The 24,424-nt window shown below is 65.5% G+C and overlaps 2 protein-coding genes across 7 annotated transcripts; one reads left to right on the forward strand and one right to left on the reverse strand.

Moving 5' to 3' along the window:
• Positions 1-116: 116 nt before the first annotated feature.
• OST4 (oligosaccharyltransferase complex subunit 4, non-catalytic) lies at positions 117-913 on the forward strand. Its single transcript, XM_072858097.1, has 2 exons — positions 117-361; positions 623-913. The coding sequence occupies exon 2, from the start codon at positions 624-626 to the stop codon at positions 735-737; it is 114 nt and encodes a 37-aa protein (XP_072714198.1). The 5' UTR covers positions 117-361; position 623; the 3' UTR covers positions 738-913.
• AGBL5 (AGBL carboxypeptidase 5) lies at positions 864-22,806 on the reverse strand. Of its 6 annotated transcripts, XM_072858095.1 has the most exons (15): positions 22,490-22,799; positions 22,043-22,214; positions 20,561-20,727; positions 18,874-19,051; positions 17,740-17,918; positions 16,601-17,159; positions 15,297-15,466; positions 9,194-9,329; positions 8,302-8,492; positions 7,401-7,609; positions 2,350-2,465; positions 1,930-1,976; positions 1,657-1,808; positions 1,490-1,578; positions 1,132-1,330 (listed from the first exon to the last, which is right to left on the reverse strand). In XM_072858095.1, exons 1-15 carry the CDS (start codon positions 22,684-22,686, stop codon positions 1,253-1,255), a joined length of 2,640 nt encoding a protein of 879 aa, XP_072714196.1. In that variant the 5' UTR covers positions 22,687-22,799; the 3' UTR covers positions 1,132-1,252. The 6 variants fall into 6 exon arrangements, with proteins under 6 accessions (XP_072714195.1, XP_072714197.1, XP_072714192.1 ...); XM_072858092.1 differs by lacking the exon at positions 1,657-1,808 and having other exon boundaries at positions 868-1,330; positions 22,490-22,800; XM_072858093.1 differs by having other exon boundaries at positions 1,132-1,578; positions 22,490-22,800.
• Positions 22,807-24,424: the final 1,618 nt, after the last annotated feature.

A 24,424-nucleotide genomic window follows, 5' to 3' on the forward strand; every position in this document is an offset into this window, starting at 1 on the left:
CCCCCCGCCGGCAGCCCCCGCCGGGGCCTCGGGGCGAGCCGGGCCGTGACGTCACCGCAGGGCCGGGGCCAGGCCGCGACGTCACTGCGGGCCTAAGGCCAGGAGCTGCGACGTCACGGCAGCCCGGGGCTGGGGTGTCACTGCGCGCGCGGCTGAGGAGAGCGCCCTGAGGCGGCCCTGATGTCACGGCGTGGCCGGCACCAGGCCATGGCGTCACTGCGGACCCCGAGGCGGCGGTGACGTCGCCTCCCCAGCCGGGCCGCGCTGCCGTGGCCCCGCCCCTCCCGCCGTGCCCCGCGGCCGGAAGTCGCGCGCGGCGCAGCAGACGTGTCGGCAGCGGCGGCGGCGGCACCGGCAGCGCGTGAGCGCGGGGGGGGGCGGGAGGAGAGGGGGAGCGGTCCCGGGCCCTGCCCCGCGCGGGGGAGGGGAGGAGGGGGCGGTGTCTGCCCGCGGGTCCCGGGCGGGGGCGGTAGCGGGGTCCTGCCCCGCGTCCGGCCCAGGCGAGGCCCGAGGGGCCCGGCCGCACGGGGGGGGGGGTCCCATCCCGCCGGTGGGGGGGGGGGCCCGGGTGCCGCCCGCGGCGGTCCCGGCGGGGGGTGTCAGCACCGCGGCCGCCCCGCAGGATGATCACGGACGTGCAGCTCGCCATCTTCGCCAACATGCTGGGCGTGTCGCTCTTCCTCCTCGTCGTCCTCTACCACTACGTGGCCGTCAACAACCCCAAGAAGCAGGAGTGAGGCCAGGCACCGGCACCGGCACCGGCACCGCGCACCATGGCAGCGCCCCGGCACCGCTCACCCATCTCCCTCCCGCGGGGCCGCACCGTAACGGCCGCGGGGGAGCGGGGCCCGGCTTCTTCCGAGCAACCTTTAATGCAAACGCAGTAATACCGGACAAAACCGTGTGGCCTAAAAATACCTCCCGCCGCCGCCGCCGCGTCCCTCCGCCGGGCCCGCGGGGAGGGAGCGGGGCCGTCCCGGGGGTGCGGTGGGGGGCAGGGGGAGCCCGCCATCCGTGGTGAGCCGCGGTGGGCCCCGGCACGCCGGCGGTGCCGCCGTCGGCACGGTGCCGGCTGTGCCCGGTGCCCGGCGGGCAGGGGCCGAGCGGCGGAGCGGGTCCAGGGTCCCCGGCGCGGCCGCGGCCCGGGCTCCGCGCGGGTGCAGCTTTGGTCTGGGGGTCCGCAGCGGCCGTGGGGCTGCCCCGGCCCTGCCCCGCGGCGCGGCGAGCGCGGGGCCGGCGCCGGTGGCTGCGGTCAGGCCTCGGCGCAGAAGAAGAGGAGCTGCCGGTAGGAGCCGAGCGCCGGGGGGCCGGTGGCCGGGGCTGGCGGGGGCTGCGGCGGGGGAGAGCGGGCTGGAGCGGGGCCGGGGCGGAGGGGCCGGAGCCCCCTCCCCAGCGCCGCGGCCCCGGCCCGGGCCCTGCCGGCACGGGGCAGAGCGGGGCCGGGGTCCCCCTGCCCGCGCTGCAGCCCCCCGACGCGGCGGGGCCGTACCTGGGGGTGCAGCCCCTTGCCCCCGCACAGGAAGAGTCGCTCGGCGCTCTGCTCCCCCCCGGGGGGCGCGGGGGCCTCCCGGCAGAGCCCTGCGGGGACAAGAGACCGGCGTCACCACCGGCGGGGCACGGCCGCCCCGTGGGGCCCGGCGGAGCTGCCCTCCCTACCTGGCTGCGAGGCCCGGGGCCCGCTGTGGCTGTGCTTCCCGGCCCGGCGGGCTGCGGTGCTGTCGGCACGGAGCCCCGGCAGGCTCTGGCTGGCCGCTGCCCCCTTCCTCCGCACGGGGATCCGGCTGGGGCGCAGGGGGGGCCCCCCCGGGCTGCGGGAGAACCACACGCCGCTCCTGAGGCGGCTGCTGGCAGCGGGGGGGGGGGGGGGCTGCAGCCCCCCCATCGGGGCCTGCGGGCTGGCCCCGCGCCACGGCCGACGCCAGCACCTACCCGGGCTGCTCCGGGGCTCTCCTGGCGTCTGGCTTCTTGGGGAGCGCCTGCGGAGAGGGGAGGAGAAGGGAGAAGAGGGTCGGTGCCCGGTCTTGCAGAAGCCCCCCACGGCTGCCGGGGGTCCTGTGGCGCCGGACCCCTGCCACCCGAGTGTCCGCAGGGCTCGGGAAAAATGCACAAAAAATGCGGAGACTCCTGGCAGAGCCCCACAGACGGGGGGGGGGGAGGGCGCGGGGGTCTCCAAACTCTTTGGGAAGCTCCCCGGCCAGCGCGGGCGGTTGCTGTGCAGCGCCCCACGCGCTGGGGTGGTGCGGGTTTGTCCGGGTTTGTCCCCCAGCGTTCCCCAGACCCCGGGCCCGGCTGGCGGGGCCGTGGGGCAGCCCCCTCCCTGGCTCAGGCCCCACCGGTGCCCAGCGGTACCTGCAGCAGTGCCGTGCCGTGGGCAGCCACCGGCTCTCCTGCGCCGCGCTGGGCCTCCCGCGGTCCGTGGCTGGTGCCGGTGCTTGGCGCTGCCCGGGTGCCCGCCGGCAGGGTCCCTGCGTGACAAACAAGACAGAGCTCAGCCCACGCCAGGGACGCGCCGGGGTCAGCGTGGGGGGGCTGTGAGCCACGGCAGGGGCACTGGCTGCCTGCCCTGGGCACACAGAGCCGCCGCGGTGCGCAGCCACACCGGCCTGCGGTGGCCATCGGGGTCGACGCCTCCCCACACCCACCCGGGGCACAGGCTGGTGCGTGCCTGGGGCCGGCAGCCCCCCGCTGGCACGGGGAGCCAGGCGGGCCGGCGCTCCCCCCACAGCAACACCGTTCCCCGTGGCTGCAGCAGCCAGGCACCGAGCTCCCGTCCCCCGTGGGGCCCGGCCGCGGCTGTGTGTCCTTTTAGCCGGGAGAGCTGGGACAGAACTGCCCGCCGGCCTGACCAGGGCCGGGGCCCCCACCGCAGCGCGGGCACGAGGCACAGCCCCAAAGCCCAAGAGCGAGAGGAGCCGATTTGGCAGCTGCCGAAGCGCTGGCGGGGAGGACCGTGACAGGCACTCGACAGCTCAGCGTGGGGCCGGGGCCGCTGGTGGGAACCAGAGCTGGAGCCAGAAGCAGCAGCACAGACACGCGGCTCGGTTGCCGCAGGACAAGCTGCGGCCGAGGACCGGGCTTCGTGCCTGCACTGGCGCTCGGCAGCGGTGTGGGAGGCAGGCAGAGGCAGGCAGGGCTGCTAACGGGGACGGGCACGGCTGTGCGGGGCAGGACCGCAGCGCCGAGCCCGCGGCAGGGCGACGTGCCGGGTCAGCCTGCAGGGAGCCGGGGCTCAATCCTGGCTCACGCTCCTGGCCCTGCTGGTGTGATGGGCTCTGAACCGGCTGTGCCGGGCGGCCCTCAGGGGGACAGAACTGCCTAAGCCCGGGGACGGTGCCTGTGAGCACCGCTCGGGATGTGGCACAGCCAGGCCGTTGCCTCGGGGCGGCAGAGGAGAAGCCTGGAGGGAGCAGGCGGCGGCTGGATGGCGTTTAACCCCAGTCCAGCAAAGTTTCCAGCCTGGTCTCCCACCGCGTCCTTGTGACCGCGCCGGCAGAGCTGGGACGGGCCTGGCAGCCGGTGGTCCGCAGCGGGGGCTGCGGGGCAGCCGGGCACGAGGGGCTCTCCTCAAGGGCCGACACCGCTGCCGATGTTTGGCACCTGCCCCGGCTGGCTGGGTGCCGGGCTGGGCTGTGCCCCCGGCAAGGCCACGGGCAGCACCGCGGTGGGGAAGTAGCCGAGGCCACGAGGGCTGCCCTTCCTCGGCAGGGCTGCGCAGGCTGCCGGAGCGGGGCAAGAGCAACCTCGGGCAGCTGGAGGGCAAAGGCAGGGCCCCGCACCTGGAGAGAACGGCCTGGGGGACAGGGACGGCAGCACGCCGAGCACGAGCCCCCAGCACGCCCGGCCACGCGACCGCCGAGCAGCACTCGCACGGTGCCGGGGGCTGTTCTCCTCCTCGCCCAGCGAGGAGCTGGGACGGGGCACGGCCGGGACGGCCGACCCCTCTGACCAAGGGACATCCCAGAGCACGGGACAGCACGCTCAGCAACAAAAGCTGGGGAAGGAGGAGGAAGGGGGGACGTTCGGAGCGATGGCGTCTGTCTTCCCCTGTCACCGTTAGGCGCGGCAGAGCCCGGCTCTCCTGGGGAGGGCTGAGCACCCGCCTGCGATGGGTTTGCGTTGCGTGCGTGGCTTTTGCTTTCCCTGTTAAACTGCCTTTATCTCAGCCCAGGAGTTTTCTCGCTTTTACCCTTCCCATTCTCTCCCCGTCCCACCGGGAGCAGCGAGCGGCGGCAGCAGGGGGGGGCTGAGCTGCCCACCGGGGTGAAACCACGACAGCGTCCCTGGGGAACGGACAACACGTGAAACGCCGGAGCAAGCCACGAACGACGGTGGACCCCACAGCAAATGAGAGCCTGTGAGCAGGAGCAGGCAGGAGTCAGACTGCGGCAAAGTCTGTGCCGGGGCAGGTTTGCGGCGTGCAGAATCGCTCTCCCTGGGCGGTGGCTGTACGGGTGACGGCGATGGTACCTGTATGGGTGACTTGTCACAACTGAAACGGCACAATTCGGTGATGAACTCCAGCCGGCAAAGGCCAGTGGCAGCTGAGGCTGCACAGACGAGAGGGTCACCGGGGGGTCCTGCAGAGACCCCCCCCCACCCTGGCACTCACGAAGCCGCGGGCAGAGCACGGGTCCGGTCTGGGGTCCCCGGGGCTCGGCCGACGCGGACAGGCTGGAGCGGGAGCCACGGAGAGGGTCGGGGCTGGAGCGTGGGGTGTCTGAGGAGAGCCCGACGGAGCAGCCCTCTGGGAAAGCGGCTCCTGCGGCAGCACCACGCAGGCACAGGCTGCGCCCTCGCCGCCCACGCTCGCGCAGACGCCTGCCCTTCCCCTCCCCGGCTCCCTTTTCAGGTGCCGCAGCTGCCAGACCAGACCTGGCCCAGCAGCGCCCGTGGCTCCGCCGACCACCGGTGAGGGCTGCAGCCCCACAGCCGGCTGGGTGAACTCCCCACCGTGTCCGCGGGGACACCGGTCCCTGCCGCAGCCAGGGCTCGCCGGCCGGCACGGAGGAGAGACAGCAGGGCAGGGGGCCTGGTGCCGGCAGCGGCGGCCAGCAGACAGCTCGGGCACGTGCCACGCCGGAGGGCTGTGGCTGGAGCCCACCAGGAAAGGGCTCGCTCGCATCTTTGACGCCTGTCAGGGCCCCAGCCCGAGCAGCAGGTCCGGGACAGGACGTCCTCTATGCAACCCGGCCATCACCAGGGGACAGCTGTCCTGCAGGGCCACGGCAGGAGAGCGGCCTCCCCTCGCCTTCGGGGCACGGCTAGTGGGGACGGCTGGGCACTAGTCCTCACCCCGACGTCCGGCCTGTGGGGACAGGCTCCTGCCCGCTCCACGTGGGCAACGATCTCAGCAGCGTGCGTGCGGGAAGGGGAAGGATGGGACACGACCGGGGCACGGTGCCTTCATCCTGCGCCGTCTAACCACCGCCTCGTCACGCCTGGCTGGGGCAGCCGGCAGGATCTCAGCGTTCCCATTTCCTTCCCCGCTGCCTGGGGCAGGAAGAGTCCGTGACAGCATCCCGGCACCACCCCGGGACAGGACAGCCGGCAGGAGGGCAGCAGCGTGGGGCTCGTAAGGCAAACCCACAGGGTCAAAGTGTTCCCGGGCCAGACGCGGCAGTGCCAGCGCTGCCGGGGCCCTCACGCTCGGAGAGTGGCGGCACTGCCGGCAGCCAGCGCAGGGGGTGCCTGGGGTGCCAGTCAGAGCGGGCACGCAGAAGGTCAAGCTGCCAGGTGACGCCAGGGAAGGAAGAGCCACGTCCCAGTCCCAAGAGCCGGGCGGCCGGGACTCCACCGGCGCGAGGGCAGAGTGCCCCACCAGGCACTCGGCTCTGCCGGTCACGGCTCGCCTTGCCGGAGGCGGCCGTGCAGACAGCACCCGCCGGCACGGCAGCCGGCAAGCGGAGAGCGCAGGCGAGGGAGGCAGAACGACGCTGACCCGTCCTACGGAGACGGGTTCTTCCCCTCCAGCCCCACAAGGTCTGTTCCTGCTCACGCACCCGACCGTCACCAACCCCCTGGCAGCCGGGGCTGGGGCCAGTGGGTTGCTCCCGCTGGCTCCGGCGTGGGCCGAGCATGCACAGAAGGAACAGACGTTACAACGTGCCCATGAGAACATAAGCCTTTTATTTCTTCCCCACCATGTTCTCATGGCAGATGAGAAACAGTCACTACAAAGTGCTGGAAAGCAAACACGGAGGACGAAGCAACGCGAGAAACACAGGCGGAGCACGAGAAAGAAGCCGACAGTGGGAAACGCAGCGATCTCTCCCGAGAGCAGCACCAGTACACGGAGCCTTGACACAACGACAGCTTCAGAGTCACACCCAGAGTCACACAGGCAGCCCCCTCCGCCCCAAAAGCGGACCCTCGCTCACGCACCTCCGAGCTTTGGGCACTGGGATACTTCAGAGCACGGTGCTCACTGGGGCCCGGAGCCCCACAGCAGACTGGGGCTCCCAGTCCAGCCCCGTTTCCTTAGCCGGGGGCCTGCGGGACCGGCCCACAGAGTAGCACGGGGCACCCAGCCGGCTGCAGCACCGAACTCCCTGCCGTGGCCTGCAGCGGCACTGAGCCCCCTGCCCGGTGCGGGCAGCCTTGCCTTGTTTTGGCAGCCACCGCTGCCAGAGCGCGGTGCAGCCGCAGGGCTCACCGGGTGCTGGCGGCGGGGCGGTAAGCCGGGGCCTTTCTTGCAGGCGGCTTGGCAGCTCGGAGCTGCGAGTCGGCCCCCACTGGACAGGACTCGCCGCGTGTTCAAAGCCCCCAGTGACTAATTTCAGCTCTGCCAGCCTGCCTCGCTGTGACCAGAGCCACGTGCCACGATTGACTGCTGCTCAGCAGTGCCTGGGACGGGAAAAGGCACTTCGGTGTATCCCCGCAGGCCTCGGGAATGCTTTGGGAGTGGCTGAGGCCGAGGGAAGTCGAGCGGAGGTTTTCCGTGCTGGCTTCTCCAGAAGCCCCTTGGCCCTGGCCCCGGGCACCTGCACTGCCGGCGCGGGAAGGGCCATCTCCCCCGGCAGCCCACAGCGTCCCTCTAATCTCGGTGCAGCGGAAGCAGCGGGCAGCTTCTGCCCAGCCAGGGGCTGCGGAGCCGGTGGGCAGGAGCTCAGCTGGGCCCCCCGCGGTTCCCTGGAGAAGCCACGGGTCTCGCCGTGCGGTGTCTGTCCTGACCCAGCCAGGGCCGCTCCGCTCGGGACGGAGCACGGAGCTGAGCACGGCATCCAGGACCCTTCCGAGGGGACGGGGCGGCGGTTCACACGCACTTCTTCCACGCAAAACCACTTTTATTACGTCAAAGCACAGGGTTACGCTGGCACAGAACTCTCCTCAGGGCTGCGGCTTCGCACAGCAGCTCGACAGGTACTGGAACAAGCGCACGAGAGGTCCCCGGCCCAGCTTACCTCTGCCCGGTGCCGGGGCGCTGGCGCTGCCTTTCTGAGGACTCTGGCTCGCAGCGGCCGGACCCGAGGGCCTGCTGCAGCTGAAGGTGAAGCTGGGGGAGGCTTTGATCTGCGGCGAGTCCTGCTGGCTGCTGCCGCTCCCGCTGGTGCCGTTGCTGAAGCTCCTCATGCGGGACAGGGCGTTATCGGAGGCCGAGGTGGGGAGCCCGCTGGACGGGGATGAGAAACAGGAGGCTCAGCCCGGCTCTGTGGGGAGGGGCTCCCCTCCACCAGCCCCTCTGCGCGCCCCCCGTCCTTCCCAGCCAGCTCTGCGCCGCTGCTCCAGCCCAGGCACCGAGCGTCAGGCTGCTGCTGCGGCTGCTGCGGAGACGCCGTCTCCGTCAGACCCCCGGTGGCTGGCGAGCAGCTGGGGCCGGGAACGGAGCCCACGTCACAAGCGGCGGCAGACCCCAGTCCCCCACACTGTAACGTCGCTGTCCTGGCAGCGTCGGGGCAGCAGCATCGTTTCAGAGTTCCCACTCCCTCGCCCTCAGTCCCAGCTCCATCCCAGTCCAGCGCGGGACTGGGCTGGGGAGAGAGAGGAGGGGAAGCAGAGGAGACGCTGGCTCTCTCTGCAGGCGGATGATCCCTTCCCAGCTACTGGGGCAGGTGAATCCCAGACAGCTTCACCCTGCGCAGCGGCGTGCTGCTCTCGCCCGCAAACGCCTTGGAGCTCAGGGATACCTACACCTGCAGTTCCCAAAGCAAACCGCAGGGACAAGCCCGGGCCCTGACGAGGTGGGAAAGCAAGCAAATAAATCTTGGCTTCGTTAGCTGCAGGGTAACTCACTTGGAGTACATTTATCATCTCTAATTGGCGTTATCCTGCAGCTCTTGAACGCTCAACCCGGCAGGCCCTTACGTGGAGCTCCTGGGGGGGGTCCTGGCACCTCCTCTCCTCCGCGGGCCCCCGCCTGCGCCCTTCATGCCGCGCACGTGCTTCAGCATCCAGGCTCGCAGGTTGCTGAGGCAGCTGTGCTCCGACAGGACGATCCGGGGCCAGGGATTGCACTCTGCCATGTCCAGCGCTGCCACAGCCAAGGCTCTCCCGACCTGCCAGGGCAAGAGGCAACCGGTGAGAAAGGCCTCGAGAAAGAGCAGCAGCTCTCTGGGACCTGAGGCAGGAAAACAAACAAAGAAATGAAACCCCAACCCCAAGTCCCAGACAACCCCCCAGAGCTCGTTCCGTTCCGTTCCAGGCTCCAATCGAGCTCTCCGGCGGGAGGAGCGTTCCCCTAGGAAGCCTCTCCGGGCGCGCAGCGTGGCAAGGGTGAGTCAGGCGCCCACGGCCGCAGGGACCCACCGCCTCTTGCTGCGGGCTACGCAAGAGCAGGCGGCCCCACGCTCCGCGGGGAGGGAACGGGGACCCCACGCGTCAGCACTGGTGCGAGATGCACGGGGACAACCCTGGGCTGCCCCAGAGGCTGAGGGCAGACGCCTCCGGTCCCAGCCAGCGAGCAAAGCGTTTTGGGCCAGGGTTAGCGGTGGGGACAGGCACAGACGGCCCCACAGACCGGGACGGGCTGGGACGTACCGACAGGTTACAGCCCTGACACTGAGAACACCCCGTGTCCCGCGCACCCCTCTAAACCCACACCATGGACTGGCGCAGGAGTTTTCACGGGGACACGCAAGTGCGGAAGCAGGAGAGAACGTGAGAGTTTCCTCCTGGGTGCCGAAGGCGCTGCCTGCAGCGCGCGGGGCAGGGCAGGGCTGGGCACACCCGGCCACCCCACTGCTGGGGACCCCCTTACCTGCTCAAACAGCTCCACGGTGTATTTGGAGGGGAAGGCGGGAGGGGGCGGCGGGCTGGCCCGCCCGTTGTCGTGGCAGGCCACAGGGATGCTGTTCACCGAGCGCCCCGTGTTGTAGTTGCACTCCAGCGTGTAGCTGCGAAGCACAAGGAAGCCCACGTTACCCGACGGATCCACGCCTGCCGAGCACAGGAGCACCACTGCTGCGACGACAGCGTGCAAGCAGAGCTGGGGTCACCCCTGTGAGCCGCCAGCGTCCCCCCCCAGCCCCGGGAGGGGAGGCTCTGGGGGGAGTCTGGAGAGAAGACGCGACCGCTGCCATTGAGCCGCAGCTCTTGCTGCGCCTTGCTTCACGCGCGCTGCATTTTCTCATCTGCTGAGGTAGGAATAAAGGAGGTAAAAAAAGAAGCAGTTGGCCATCAGGTGGAAGCCAGAGGCATGCCGAGGACGGGAGAGGCACCCGTGACGCAGGACCCAAGGAACTGGACTCTGAAATCAATGCCAAAGAAAGGACTGGCCATGGGGGAGCTGGAGAGCAGGAGCGGCCCACGATCACTGAGCACCGAGCTCCCAAAGCACCAGAGTACCCACCTCCTATCTTAAATCAACAGTCAAGGCGCCCACAGCTGCTAGGGACACCCCAGCTGCTTTTCAGGGTGAAGCAACTACCAAAAGATGTTCTCTGGTTACCCTAAAAGGGTCTGCAGCCATCCCTGGTGAGTTCACGCTAAGGACAGGGCAAGAGATGCACAAAGGGCATGGGAGAACGCCTGGCACGTCGTTCCCGGGGAGCAAAGCCTCACGCTGCACCGATTTTCTGGCAACGAGACACTGGACCACCCACGTGGCACAGACTGCAGGACTTCAGGGAAAGGGCAAGAGAGTCATCTTCTTGTCTCTCCACTTCCAGGGAAAACCCAGCGAGACGTCACTGGGATGGAGCTGCGGGTGCAACACCGAAGGTCTGCCCCGGCGAGCCCCGCACGGAGGAGCAGCCCAGCCTGCTGCCGGCAGAGCCGGGAGCGCGCAGGGGGCAGGAGATCAGTGGTGGAGGAGGGGAGGGAGGGGAGGGTCGGACGTGCTGTGCGGCCAACGCGCAGAGCCAAGGCATTTGCAAAAACACATATGGCCAGGACGTGTATCCTGATAGTTTGCAAGCCGATAGCAGGAGCGTGGGTAACGAGCAAGGGGAACTGGGAGCTCTCACTGAGGAAACTCAATTAAACTGGCAAAGCCGAAGCCTCGCGGGAAGATCGGCGTGAGGGAGGCGTTAGACAGCCCAGCCGCAGGGGCACCCGCTGGGAAAGGCCTGCCGCACAGCCTGCTGACGGCAGAAACTCGCCGACATCTGCCACGGTGTGCCGACGCCGTCCTGGCACCCACAGGGCTAACCACCACGGCACCGCGACACCCCACCAGCAGGACGAGGCCGACCAAAGGCAGCTCAGTGAGCTCCAGAAGGCAGCGGGGATCGCACCCTCTCCAGCCACCCGTTCCCAGGCTATCACCGTGGGGCCGGGGGCCCTTCCCCGTGTGCCCCCCCCTGCTGCCAAGGGGCTGGAAAAGGGGTGCCGGATCACCCCTCTCCAGAGACAGAGGGTCCTGTGGCCCAGCACAGCTCCCCCTCGCTCGCCCGGCCCCACGCTGCCTGCTCCACACCCCTGCAGCTCGGCCCTGGCGCTTTGCAGACTGACAGACGGACTGACAGCCTTCCTCGGCTGCCTGGGCAAGGCACCACGCGGGGAGCAAGGCAGGAGCTCGGCTCAGGGGGCCAGAGCAGGGCTGAGCCTCGTCAAACGGAAACGGCAGAAGATTGGCGCCCTGGAGCCGCCACGCTGCAGCGACGTCAACCTTGTCCGTTAACGACAACGATGACCAATTTTCTTTAAAAACCACCAGGTCCCGAAGACACGCCCGGCTGGGCAGTGGGACTTTGTCAGGACAGCTAAAGACAAATTAACCTCCGGGCTGACGTGGCCAGCCGTCTGAGACCTACCAATCTCCCCCCGGGCGGGAGCCAGAAAGCAGAAAGCGGACACCAACCTCCCGAGGAACTCGCCACACGCTGACGATGCCGCCGTGCCGTCAAGAGGTGCCTCATCTCCTCAGCGACTCAGTGGGACCTCCAAGGAGCAGCCCTGCCTGCGGGGCTACTCTGACAGGGGTGCTGAGGGTGGGCACGGCTGGACCTCGTACCGGCAGACGGGGAAGAACGGGTTGGGGGTGTGCAGGTCAGGGGCAGCCGTGGCTGCAGTGGCCATGCGATGGTGCTGAGAGAAAGGAACAAGGCAAAAAGCAGGATCACAGCACTGGACTTGGGGAGAGCAGATTTTGTCTTTTCAGGGATCTGCTTGGAAGAGCCCCCCGGGACAGGGCCCTGGCGAGAAGAGGGGCCCAGAGAGCCGATCCATCCTCAGGGCTCACCTCCTCCAACTCCAAAACAGTCCACCCAGGTACGCGGGAAGTCAAGCAAAGGCAGCAGGAGGCCTGCATGGATGAACACGGAGCTCCTGACGGGACTTGGATAATAAAAAGCAGCACGTAAGAGGTGAAAGAAGGGAGAGGTGCCCTGGGAGGGACACAGAGATGCTGTTCGAATGGGCAGGGATGGGGCTGGGAAAGCCACAGCCCACCCGGAGCTGAATCTGTTGAGGGATGAGAAGGGCTGCAAGAAGGCTTCCAGAGGTGTGTCAGTAGCAGGAGGAGGACTAGGGAGAGCGTGAGCCAGCTGCCGACTGACGGGGGCCAAGGTACTCCACGCCTTCTTCACCTCAGTCGTCGCTGGCGAGCTCTGTGTGCAGCGATCCCCGGCCCCTGCGAGCAGAGGGAAGTCTGGAGCAAGGGAGACGTCCCCTCGGGGGAGCGGGAGCAGCTCCGGGAGCAGCTGCGTGGCCTGGGCAGGCGCAGGGCCGTGGGACCCAGCGGGACGCCCTCGCAAGTGCCGAGGGAGCCGAGGACGTGCCGGAGAGGCTGCTGCCGGTTATCTGAGAGACGTCCTGGAGACCGAGGGTCCCGAGGACGGGAAGAAAGCAAACGTCACCCCTGTCTTCAAAGCCAGGGACCACAGGCTGGTCAGCCTCACCTCGATCCTGGGGAAGGTGATGGAGAAAATAATCCTGGAGACCCAGGAAGGACAGAAGGTGCCTGGGAGCAGCCAGCAGATTTCCAAAGGAGAAACCGCGTGTAACCAGCCCGGCAGCCTTCGACAACGTAACGGCCAGCTCCGAGGCCGAGGGGAGAGCCGTGGGCGATGGCTTACGGCTTTAGACACCGTCTCCAACCCCACCCACGCAGGCGAGCAGACGAAGGACAGGCGATGCCAGGGGACGGGGAGGTGGCCTGGACGCTGGCTGACACGCCAGGCTGCGAGCACGGCACAGAGCCCGGCTGGAGCCCCGGCACTGGCGGTGTGCCGATACCGGGTGTCAGGCTACTGAGCCCCTTCACGGGTGCCCGAGGTGCCGAGGCAGCGGCGGATGCAGAGCTGGGGGTGATGCTCCAGAGGGTCGCGCTGCCCTCGGAGGGACTAACCAGGCTGGAGGAGGGGGCAGGCAGGGACCTCCCCACGCTCCTGCAGGGAAAGGCAAAGCCCTGCCGTGGGGAGCAATAACCCTGCGGCCGCACAGCGCGGGGCCGGCCGGGGGAGAGCGGCTCTGCAGAGACGGACCTGGGGGTCCCGGTGGGCACCGAGTTTTGTAAACTGGCCCCAGGGACGCAAACAGTTTCTCCATTTGCTGTCTTACTGTGTTCTTTATTTCTGAGCTTTCATCTTTCTGCACCTTAATGGCTTTTAAGATACATGATGAATGCCTGCACGTGGCTCCCGGTCACTCTGTGCATCTCTCCTGCACAATGCAATGGGTGCTAGAAATTCACCTGTGCTCAGCATTGATAAGAAAAAAATAAAATAAATCATCCATTAAATACTGCTTCTATCCCTGGAAAGTCCTCCCGATTTCTGGAGGGTGTTGGGGAACAAGTTCCCGATATGGGTGTACGGGTGCTGGATGGGCCACCCAGGGGTGATGCACAGCTGGACCGCAGACAAGGAGGAACCTGGTAGCTGGGGATGTGATAATAAACGTCAGCCTTGTCCGTAGTGACCAGGAAACAGCAGAGTTCACGATCTCGAGGGGAGGAGAGTGGCAGAGCACAGGCCCTAGGCCTCAGAAGAGCAGATTTTGGCTAATTCAGGGCACCAGTAAGGGGGATCCCCTTGGAGACAGCTCTGAAGGACAAAGGAGCTCAGAAAAGGTGGCAGGTTTTTCAGGAGAGCGTCCTCCGATTGCAGGAATGGTCCATCCCAGTACTCGAGGAGATGGACAGACGTACCCGGAGACCAGCCGGCCGACGGGGAACGCGTGATGGAGCTCCACTGCAGAAAGCGGCAGGCGGGGTGGGAGGATTGCTCTGCCTGGAGATGGGGCTCCAGGAGGAAAACCACCAGAAACGGAGGATAATCGAGTCAGGGATCTCCTGAGAAACACGACCCATGTGAGCCCATGGGCCCCAAGGGGCAGCACCCAAGGGTGCCGAGGGGCTGCCACGGTCCTTGTGGGGCTCCTCTCGGTCGTCTCCAGAAGGTGACGGGGAGTGTGTGGGGGAGAAAGGCAAATGTTGCATCTGTTGTTAGAAAAGACCATCCAGGGACCGAGAGGCCGGGCAGCCTCACCTCGGTCCCTGAGATACCACCAAGCGGGCCCTCCCGACGCACGTTTCCGGAGGCGGGAAGGTGAAGAGGGTGACGGGGAGCTGCCAGCCAGGATCGTTTGCATCTGACCGACTGCTCAGAGACAATTCAGCTTGCCAATCCCACCGAAAACCAGCGCGTCTCCCTCCCTGTCCATCCAACGTGCCCGCACAGTACCGCACGGCACAGGCACCGAGCGCACTCCCGACACCAGCAGAACGCCCGCCACGTTTCCGGATGTCCCTGTTGGATTAACCACGGGCTGTTCCCTGCCAGCTCCCGCAAATGGGCACAGAGCAAGCTACGCCAGCAACCTGAGCCTAAAAAACTCGTGTATTTGTTATCGCAGGGTTGGTTTTAGCTGGATCAGCACGTGCCCTGACCCAGGCTGCGGCCAGGCGCAGAGAAGCAGCAGGGCGCGCAGCAAGTGCTGAGGAAACGGGGGGGAGAAAGGATCCGAGGGAGGCACCATGTCTGCTGGCAGCCTGGCCCTACGCCAGCTTAAGCCAGCAATGAAACTGCGCCCGCAGAGAGCCGCTGTTCTCAGAAGGGGCACAGGGGTTTCTGGGGGAGTCCGGGGCTGGCAGGAAGCCTGGCACTACTTCCACACGTCCTCAAACCACAGACTCCTGGGGAATGCAGCATCTACTAAAGAAGCATTACCCACTTCTCTTCTTGTACTCTTCCCTCGGCATCTGCAACCGGCCACCACCGGGGCCAAACAGGGTAAGACAGGCTGTTGGTCTGATTAGTTCAGCCATTTTTACGTTCCCAGCAACCACAACAGAAACAGGCCAAAAATATCCCATCCGTTGTTGGGGAGAGGCACATGGTTGCTACGGGTCACACGAAGATCCTCGACTCACAGAACTCGGGATTGGTTGAGACTGGAATCTTGCACGGCAATCTCGCATGCGAGGTCTGGGGAAGCTGAGCCCATTACAGCTAAACAGGTTTTAATTACAGCTAAACACAAATGTATGAAGGTCCATCTGGGAAAGAGGAGAATTCCTCCTGGAAAGCAGCGCGCAAACAGCTCTACGGCAGCTAGGACAAGAAGCCAGAGCAGCTGCAGGAGGGATGTGAAGGGACAGGAGGTACAAGAGGAAAAGGAGCCAGGCTGTGAAGCAGGACCAACGCCTGCGGCTCGGCAACGCGGCAGTACCTGGCACGGCCGGGTCCTGGCCTCTGCCCGCACTACACCGAGCACATAACGCTCTTCTTGGCCGGTTCAGACAACAGGCAAGTCCCACCCCACCGGAGAGCCGGGCAGGACACGGCCGCACCCACAGAAGCGGTTTCAACTCTCCCTAACAACCTGTGTCCAGCAAGACCTCGCCTCTCCGTGACGGAGGAGGGCTGGGCCAGACCAGCTGGCACGGAGGTTTAGCACGCGCGCGGAGGTTTGCCTACCTGTGGATGATCCCCAAGGCTTTGTAGACGGCCACTCGCCCGCTGCCCTCCTTCGACTGCCCGTCCCGCTTGTCTTTGGCGTACATGTTCTTCTCTGAGAAGTTACAGCCCGTGAAGTCAAAGTGAGGTGAGTTCAGGGAGATGAGTTTGGGGAACAGCATGCTCTCCACCTGCGACGCACAGAGAGGATGACTCTGGGGGGAGCCCTTGGCTGTTCGTCCTGCTCCAGCACTACCAGCACCGAGCTCTGGGATGCACTGAGGTGTTGGCCGAGGCCGGGCCCACTCTGCCCAACTCCACATCTTGCACGCTCCAGCCCTGCCCGGGGGACGCTGCCTGATCCTGCCTGCCCCCTGCCCATCCAGTTCAGCAAGGCTCAGTGCTGGGTCCTGCCCTTGGGTCACAGCAACCCCATGCAACGCTGCAGGCTGGGGGAAGAGTGGCTGGAAAGTGCCTGGTGGAAAAGGACCTGGGGGTGTTGGTCGACAGCCGCCTGAATATGAGCCAGCAGTGTGCCCAGGTGGCCAAGAAGGCCAACAGCATCCTGGCTGGTGTCAGAAATAGTGTGGCCAGCAGGACTGGGGCAGTGATCGTCCCCTGTACTGGGCACTGGTGAGGCCGCACCTCGAATGCTGTGTTCAGTGTTGGGCCCCTCACTCCAAGAGAGACATGGAGGGGCTGGAGCGTGTCCAGAGAAGGGCAACGGAGCTGGGGAAGGGTCTGGAGCACAAGGCTGATGGGGAGCGGCTGAGGGACCTGGGGGTGTTGAGCCTGGAGAACAGGAGGCTGAGGGGAGACCTCATCGCTCTCTACAACTGCCTGAGAGGAGGCTGGAGAGAGGTGGGGTCGGTCTCTTCTCCCAGGTAACAAGTGATAGGACGAGAGGAGACGGCCTCAAGTTGCGCCAGGGGAGGTTTAGACTGGATATTGGGAAATTTTACTTCACGGAAAGGGTTGTCCAGCACTGGAACAGGCTGCCCAGGGCAGTGGTGGAGTCACCATCCCTGGGGGTATTTAAAAGCCGTTTGGACGAGGTGCTGAGGGACATGGTGTAGTGGTGGGCTTGGCAGCGTTAGGTTAACGGTGGGACTCGATGATCTTAAAGGTCTTTTCCAACCTATACGATTCTGTGATCCCTGCACCAGCCCCATCCCGACAGGGAGCTCAGTTTCTGGCGTGACAAGGACCTCCCACCCCCTCTCCCAGCAGTGGGAGGGAGCGTTCGGGACCCTGGGGAGGGGGCAGAGCGGTGAGAGGGTCCCAGCCTGCTCCAGCACCTCTGTACTCCTCCCCCCTGCCCTCACCTGATCGTTTTCGTCACTGAAACTGTTGCCGTACATGAAGCAGCCGCGCTTGGAGGCATGCCCGTGGAGATCGACGTAGTAGGCCAGCCCACTGTCCTGGGGCAGGATGGTTTCGGGGAGAGGTGTTGGCGGAGGCCTCCTGGCTTCCTCCTCACAGTGCTCCACGGTGTGGCTGGAAGGGAGGATCCAGACAGCTTGGTCCTTCCTGCCCAGCTCGGCGGCAGGCGATCCCGAGAGCCGGGGTTCCTGAGAAGGGCTGAAGTACGTGCCGGCACGCCAGGCGCTGGGTGAGTTGCGGAGGTTATTGGCTTTCTCCAGCTCCGACAGGGCTGCCTCCGGGGACGGGGCGCTGCTGCGGACGGAATGGTTGGAAGATTTTGTGCTTAGCGAGCTGGTGCTGAGTGGCGAGACGTACGTCCTCCAGTCAGGAGAGCCTGGCAGGACGCGGCTGTGAACGTGGTGGTAGAGGAGGACAGCTTTGGCCCCGTACACTGCAGGGTGCAGCTCGGCGTCGGGGTTGAGATACTGGCGGTTCAGGTTTACCCCACGGGAGTCAGTTCTGCAGAGAGAGCAGAGGAGACGTGAGGTCCTTTGCGCAGCGCCGTCCATTCTGCAAAGGCAGACCTGACCTTACCTCCTAACGGCTGAGGCTCTGGGCTCTGTCCTGGAGTACAACTAGCCGAACCATCCCCTCGCGGGCAAGCGGGCAGAGACTCTGCCCCAAAGCAGCTGAGAACCTCTCTCCTGGAGCAGCACTTGCCTCGGCGAGACAGAGCCCCGAGCGATCTCCCTCCCTCTTCCCTGAAGCTGGCCCAGCTCTGACACGCCAGGGAGAGCAAGGACAGGGCGGTGTCTGAGCACCTCAGAAGCACAGGGCAACGTTGCTCGCCCCAGCTAGAAAGCCCCGATCCAGGAGGTGACCTACGCAGCCGACAGCAGCCCCCAGCTCTCGCCAGAGATCCCGGGGGGTAGCAGGGAGAGGTTGCTGCAGCCCGCGGGCCTCAGCTCACTCTTCTACTGACGCGGGACCTTGGGACTGTTCTTCACAGCCATCGCGAAACGCGCAGCGGGCTCCAAACCAGGAGACGGGCCCAGCTTGGGCCCTGACAAAGCTGCAGCTGCAGCCTGCGCTCACTCACCGATAGTGGCCTCGCACCACCCCGTCAGGGTTCAGCATGGGAACGAGCTTAAAGACGAACATCCGCCGCAGCATCTGGGCGCGGGGGTCCTCCTCCCGCAGGATGAAGTCCAGGAAGCCGTTGAAGACGAAGCTGGAGGGCGTTTCTCCTGGGTGGACTCTGCTGCTCAGGAAGAACACCTGGGGGCAAACAGACAGGGGCGATGGGCAGGTTCCTGCCTGCCCTGAGGTGCCGCGATGCCTTAGCCAAGGGGCCAAACGCTCCCTGGTGCTCCTCTGCTGCGCCGCAGCCAGGCACCCTGCTGCCCAAGGGGGAGCCGAGGCCTTTACGTGGAGCACACAACTAGGTACCGGGTGCGGCAACACAAGAGTTTTTGGCGGCTTCTCTACCCAGTGCCTCTCTTAGGTCCTGCTCAGAATAAGGCTGGTTATCCCTGTGCGAGACTAAAGGGACAGGAACCCCGCAGCCTGCTACCTGGGGAAACCAGAGCACAGGAGGCAGAGAAACAGAGCCCCAGAAGCGCCCCAGGGAAAAGCCCGGAGCGATCCCGCAGAGTGGGGAATGAGCCTGACTGGAACGACGACGTAAAGCACCTCCTGAAGAGCCCTTCTCTCGGTGGGAGCTTCTCAGCAAGAGATGTGCCTGCAGCCCCCAGCCGCCCGCCCCAGCCCTGCGCAGCTGCAGAGGGAGCTCCCGTCCTGTCCCTGTCCCTAGCAGGCAGGGCCCACCTACCGCAGCAGGGGCTGACGCCCCAAATACAGCACTTCCATCGGTTTTTTCACAGCTTAACGGAGCAATGGCATTAAAAGGAGGACAGAACAAAACTCCTAGGGGGTCGAGACGCTAATTTTTGCCCTGAGGAATACGCGCGTGGTGCTAGCAGAGGGCATTTCACGGTGCTGAGATGATGCGGATGCACTGGGGCTCCTGGCAGGCTACTGGTTCCCATGCCTCGACACAGGATCTCACAGACTCTGCTCCACCCAGCCTCACGCTCCCGCCCTCCAGGACACGACACCTTTCAAGTCAGAGACGCGAGGGCGGCAGCAAGGCCCCGACACATGGACCATCGCACAGTCTGCTGGCCACGCTCGCCGTCCCCGACGCAGCCCCAAAGCTGGCGCAGCAGCTCACCCTCTTCCCTGCAAAGCGGCGCGGCCGCGGCGTGGTCGTGTCTGGGAAGAGCTTGTCCAGCCGGGGCTCCCGCTTCTCCAGCATGCCGTGGCACGAGGTGACGGTGAGCAGGTCCACTCGCAGCTTGTCCAGGGAGTGGCAGAGCAGCTCCCGGTGGTAATAGACGGAGTCGAGGGGGCTGCAGGGCGAGGAGAGGTGCTCAGCCAGCAACGCGTGGGTCAGAGCCTCCCCCCAGGGAAGAAAGCGGCTTGGCTGGGGCAGCTGCCGTCCTGGCTGAGCCGGGAACCGAGGGGCAGGGCGCCGAGCCTCAGCCCGGCAGCTGGCTGGAAATGCCTGTAAGGAGCGAAGGGGGCTCCCAGCTGGGCAGGGGGACGCTCTCCACACCTACAGCCCTCTAGCCGCTTGTCCAGGGCCGCGGCCCTGCTCACTCTGCTCCCCAGGGGTTCAACAGCCCCAGCCCGACCAGAACCGCCAAACCCTCTCCTGCTGCCTGCAGGCATCCGCAGCTGAGCTGGGCACTGCTGGCTCCCCTCGGAGTCCGCCAGGAACACGAGCGCTCCCGAGCAGCGGCTCATTCGGAGTAAAGAGCGGTGGCCCAGGCCCTGGGGCCACACCGCCCGGCCCCCCTGACTGCAGGGAGCGGTGGGTGAGCGGCTCCTGCACAGCCAGACCCGGTGGAGGTGCTAGCGGCCATCGGACAGCCAGGCCATCCCCCTGTGGCCACGCGAGACCGGTCAGGCGGGGAAACCCTGCTGTGCCGAGGGAGCCGGGGGTCTCCTGCGGAAGGGTTTGGTCGGGACCACCCAGCCCTGCCACGACCCCAGGGGGCTCAGGGGTCCCTGTCAGTACGCGAGTTTGACCCACAGAGACTACAACGTCACCATCAGACCCTTGCCGACTGACTGCCGGGTTCTGAAGTTCTTGTAGTTCTCCATCGCACGACAATTTAAGAGCAAACCCCCTTCAATAAACCATCGCTCACCCCTCGTCTAAGAAAAAGTATTTATGATCCCAGCCCCACGGCACGGAAAGTCTCTGGGGCCAGGAGGGGCTGCGGGAGAGAGTTATCCACAGAGACACCTGAAGACTGACTGTCCTCCTCCCCCTCAGCCGGGCGTTCAGTTCTCCTGACTTCTGAGAAGAAATTCTTGAGGTCAGAGGAACTTCCTTGCACGATCCACAAAGAGCCCGGTGCTAAGGCTGGCTCTTAGCAGTGAGATCTCCCTCTGTGACAGCGGTTGTAGAGGAAGGGAGCAGCGGGAGAGAGATGCCCCGACCTTCCCGCAGCCGGGAGGGGGAAAGCAAACGAGGTCTCGGCCTCCGAGAACCGCCTCTCCTTAAACCGAGGGCTGCAGTTCTGTCACAGCCCCTCCTCAGCCTCTTCCACCTGATGGGAACCTGCCCCTGGGAATGCCAGGGGGATGCGGCCCGAAGCGATAAAAGACCCTCTGGAAGCCCCTCGGAAGCGCATGCTCGGGAGCGCGGGGGGAGCTGCTGCAGCCGCTCGTGCAGAGCTGAGGCCCAGAGGAGCAAGCACCAGGCAGCTACCGGGGAGAGTGGGGGGCACAGAGACCCCCCCCCCTGCCCTCCACCCCGCCACAGCCGGAGCTGGACAACACTGTGCTTCTACAGCGGGGGCAAAGCCAAGCGGGCGAGGGCCGGGAACGGGGGCGCGGGGGGTGCGCACCTGCTGGGAGACATGTGCCGGCACTCCTGGAAGCGACCGTCCAGCTGCGCCAGCATCTCCTGGCACTCCGTGTAGGAGAAGGGGTAGCAGAAGGCAAAGTAGGTGGTGGCACCGCGGTGCTCCAGGAAGCGGTGCACGAAGGACAGCACAAACTGCGTCTCCACCATCTGGGACAGACACAAAGCAGAGGCTGAGCGGAGGCGCGGCCCCAGCAGCAGCCAGCCGACGCCATGCAGAGCCACCTCCCGGGCACAGGCCAGGCAGCCGCGACCACCGCGGGCCCCCGCGGTTCTCCTCCGGCACTGCCAGGCTGGTTCCCTCCTGCATCAGGTGGTGCCCGCAGCCGCTCGCCCTTCTCTAACCGCACGGGAATCAAAGCTGAGCTCCCAGCAGATCCCAGCCCGCTTCGCTCGGGTCCCTGAAACGCCGGGCTGTTTCCTACAAAGCCCTTGGCTCCCCGCTCGCCCCGCTGTGCAGGCACAGGTCCCTGGAGGGACACCGAAGCCTCACCACATGCCTGGCTCTGGGGCAGAGCTCTCTGGGAAACCCAGAGGGCTCCTTCTGGTCCTCGTGCCCACCTGCTGGCGCTCCGAGACTGAACAATAGCTACTCTCTTTCAGCATTCTTCGCAAAGTTAGCGAGTGCTTGCAAAGCCCAGCTGTATGTCGTGTCTGTCCCTGGTGCTGGCACAGGCCAAATCGGGCGTCATCTTGTCCTGAGCCAGGGGATGGGAGATTCCTTCTGGCCCCTGTTGCGTGGGGTGGAAGCGGGGGGGCACACTGGGAGGGTCGCTGCCTCCCCACAGCAGCGTGCGCAGAGCAAGGACGACCCAGAGCACCCTCAAGCGACTCTTCCCCTCCAGCTCCTACCAGACCGAAGACAGAAAACGCCAGGGCCAGCAAACCCCTGTCTGAGAACCAAACGGCTTAACGGGGCTGCGAGAGTCAGCCCGCTGCTACAGCCGTTCCTGCTGGCTTCGGTTCCCAGGGCTCTCACCTCACCGCTCTGTGGCCCGCTCCGCTCCGCTCCCCTCGCAGGGGCATCAGCACTCTGACACCGCACGGCTTGTTGCCACGAAGAGCCATTTACTGGCTACTTTGACAACTGATGAAGGGGAAGGGAAGCCCCAGACATGCTTTGAGAGCAGTTCCACAGTTCCCCCGTCACGCAACAGGGAAATCACCCGGCAAGAGCCTGTGCCCCGGCCCAAACGGCCAGCAGAGAGGGGAGCTGCTGGGTCCTCCTCTCCCGAGTGCTCGGCCCTGGGAAGGGGCTTTGCCACTAAGCCCCCACCCTCTCCCATGAGGCCACCAAGGTACAAACCAGCCGCTCAGCCTCCCCGCCCCGCCGCGGTGAGCGAGGGGCGTTCGCGTCCCCAGAGCTGTCCCCACCCTGAACGCAGGGCCCTCTCCCTGCCTGTCGCCGCGCTTCGGCCGAGGGCCCCCCAGCCCCGGCCCGCGCCCCCAGGCCCCGTGCCCGTACCTCGAAGCTGGGCCGCTCGCGGATGCGCTCCCAGCGGGGCCGCACGGGCAGGGTCCGCACGAAGGGGGACATGCCCTGGGAGTACAGCCGGCTCTGCTTGTTCATGTTCAGGATGTGCAGCTTGATCAGCTTCCCCGGGGCCCCCCCCCGCACGCTGAAGTAGAACCAGGACCTGCGGAGGGACAGCAGCGCCGGGTCAGCCCCGGCCCTGGGGCCCCCGAGCCCGCCGGTCCCCGCTCCCGGGCCCCCCCACCTCGCCGGCCACCCGCGAGCAGCCTGCCGGATCCCCGGGGGGAGGGGGGGGACACACGGGCACGGACCCGTGAGCCTCTCCCCTCCCCACCCCCCGCTCCCAGGGCACCCCTGCCCCTGCCAGCTGCCCCGGGGGACCCCCAACCCGCCAGCCCCCCCCTCCCCGGGCTCTCCTCGCCCCCGCCGGGCCCTCACCTGTTGCCGTTCTCATACTCGGTGTGGGCGCAGTCGGGCCGCGTCCAGACGTTGAACTCGTAGTCGGCGGCGGGGAGGGCGGCACCCCAGGCCGCGGGGCCGCGCCCCGCCCCGGGCGGCTCCACCTGCTCCACGTGCGCCAGGTTGCCCGAGTCGAAGCGGGAGCTGAAGAGCAGCCCCCCGCAGCGGATCTCCATGGCTGCCGGGCCGCCGCGGCCCGCTCATCTCACCTCATCCCTCCGCCCGGCCCGGCCCGGCCCGGCCCGGCCCGCCGCGCCGCCTGGCGACAGCAACGCGCGCGCCCATTGGCCCGCCGCTCCCTAGCAACGCACCCGCCCGTTGGACGGCGCCTCGGCAACGGGCCGCAGCGCCGCGCGTGCACCGCCCGGGCCCCGCCCCCTGCTGGCCCCGCCCCCTGCAGGCGCGCCCTGCGCCGCGCACGCGGGGAGGGGGGGGGGGGGGGGTGTGTGTGTGTGTGTGTGTGTGTGTGTGTGTGTGTGTGTGTGCGCGCGCGCGCGCGCGCGCGTGTAACCGGGCGCATGCGCACCCCCGCACGGGCACACGCGTGTGCGCGCACACACGGGGACACACGCGTGCACACGCGTCCTCAGACACACGCGTGCCTGCGCACGTGTACTGCGTGTACCTAAAGCAGACGCGTACGCAGCCTCTAAACACACGTACACACACGCACGTGTGTACATACGTGTGCATAAGGACACGCGCAGACACGTCTATACATTCACACGTACATTCCTACCCACGGGTATGCACACAGGTACGTATGTACATGCAGACGTGTGCACACTATACACACACGTGCGCACACACACTTATGCACACCTGTACATAAGAACACACGTGTACACATGTACACACGTCCTCAGATACACATCCATACGCATGTACAGAAAAGCACACGTATACACAACCGGGTACACACAGCTGTAAACACATGCATGCGCACATACATGTACATCAGAACACGTGCATGTGCACATACACATATGCACACACCTATACATACACATACATTCATGCACACGTGTACATAGATACACAGGTGCGTATGCACACACTGTACAAGTGTGCACACCTATACACACACAGGCACTACGTACACACACGTGTGCACACACTTATACACACCTGTACATAAGAACGCACATATCTGCACACAGGTACATATGTATAGACATGTATGCACACACCTATATGCACACACACATACACACCTATATAACACACACGTGTGCACACACACATCTGTACATAAGAACACATGTATATGCACACATATACATATGTAGACAGACATGTATGCACACTATACACACATGTGCACACCTATATACACACATGCACACACAGTGTGCACACACCTATATACACACGTGTGCACACACTTCTACACACCTGTACATAAACCCACACATATCTGCACACAAGTACATATGTAGACATGTATGCACACATGTACACACCTATATACACATACATGTGTGCACACACACCTGTACATAAGAACACATGTATATGTACACACGTACACATGTAGATGCAGACACATGCACACACTATATATATACACATACACGTGTACACACCTATACATATGCACACATGTATGTGCACACATGTACATAATGCATACGCACACATATATGCACACATGTGTGCACACTTATATACACACATGTGCACCCACTTAGGCACACCTGTACATAAGAACACATATATGCACATGTATGCATATGTATATGCAGACATGCACACTATACACACACCAGTGCACACACCTATATGCACACGCTTACACACCTGTACATAAAACCACATGTATCTCCACACATGTACATAATGCACAGACATGTATGCACACACGTGTGCACACACCTATAGACACACACACGTGTGCACACCTATAGACACACA

The sequence above is a fragment of the Ciconia boyciana genome, chromosome 3 (genome assembly GCF_034638445.1).
Source record: "Ciconia boyciana chromosome 3, ASM3463844v1, whole genome shotgun sequence".
Classification (NCBI taxonomy): domain Eukaryota; kingdom Metazoa; phylum Chordata; class Aves; order Ciconiiformes; family Ciconiidae; genus Ciconia; species Ciconia boyciana.

Bases quoted from the DNA above. Each gene is read 5' to 3' on its own strand.
- AGBL5 (XM_072858091.1), bottom strand. From the start codon at position 22,686: ATGGAGATCCGCTGCGGGGGGCTGCTCTTCAGCTCCCGCTTCGACTCG. The intron at 8,493-9,193 runs GTAAGGGGGTCC...TTGCCCTGGCAG, and splicing joins CCGTGGAGCTGTTTGAGCAG to GTCGGGAGAGCCTTGGCTGT. The intron at 1,977-2,349 runs GTACCGCTGGGC...CCCTCTCCGCAG, and splicing joins ACGGCACGGCACTGCTGCAG to GCGCTCCCCAAGAAGCCAGA.
- OST4 (XM_072858097.1), top strand. From the start codon at position 624: ATGATCACGGACGTGCAGCTCGCCATCTTCGCCAACATGCTGGGCGTG.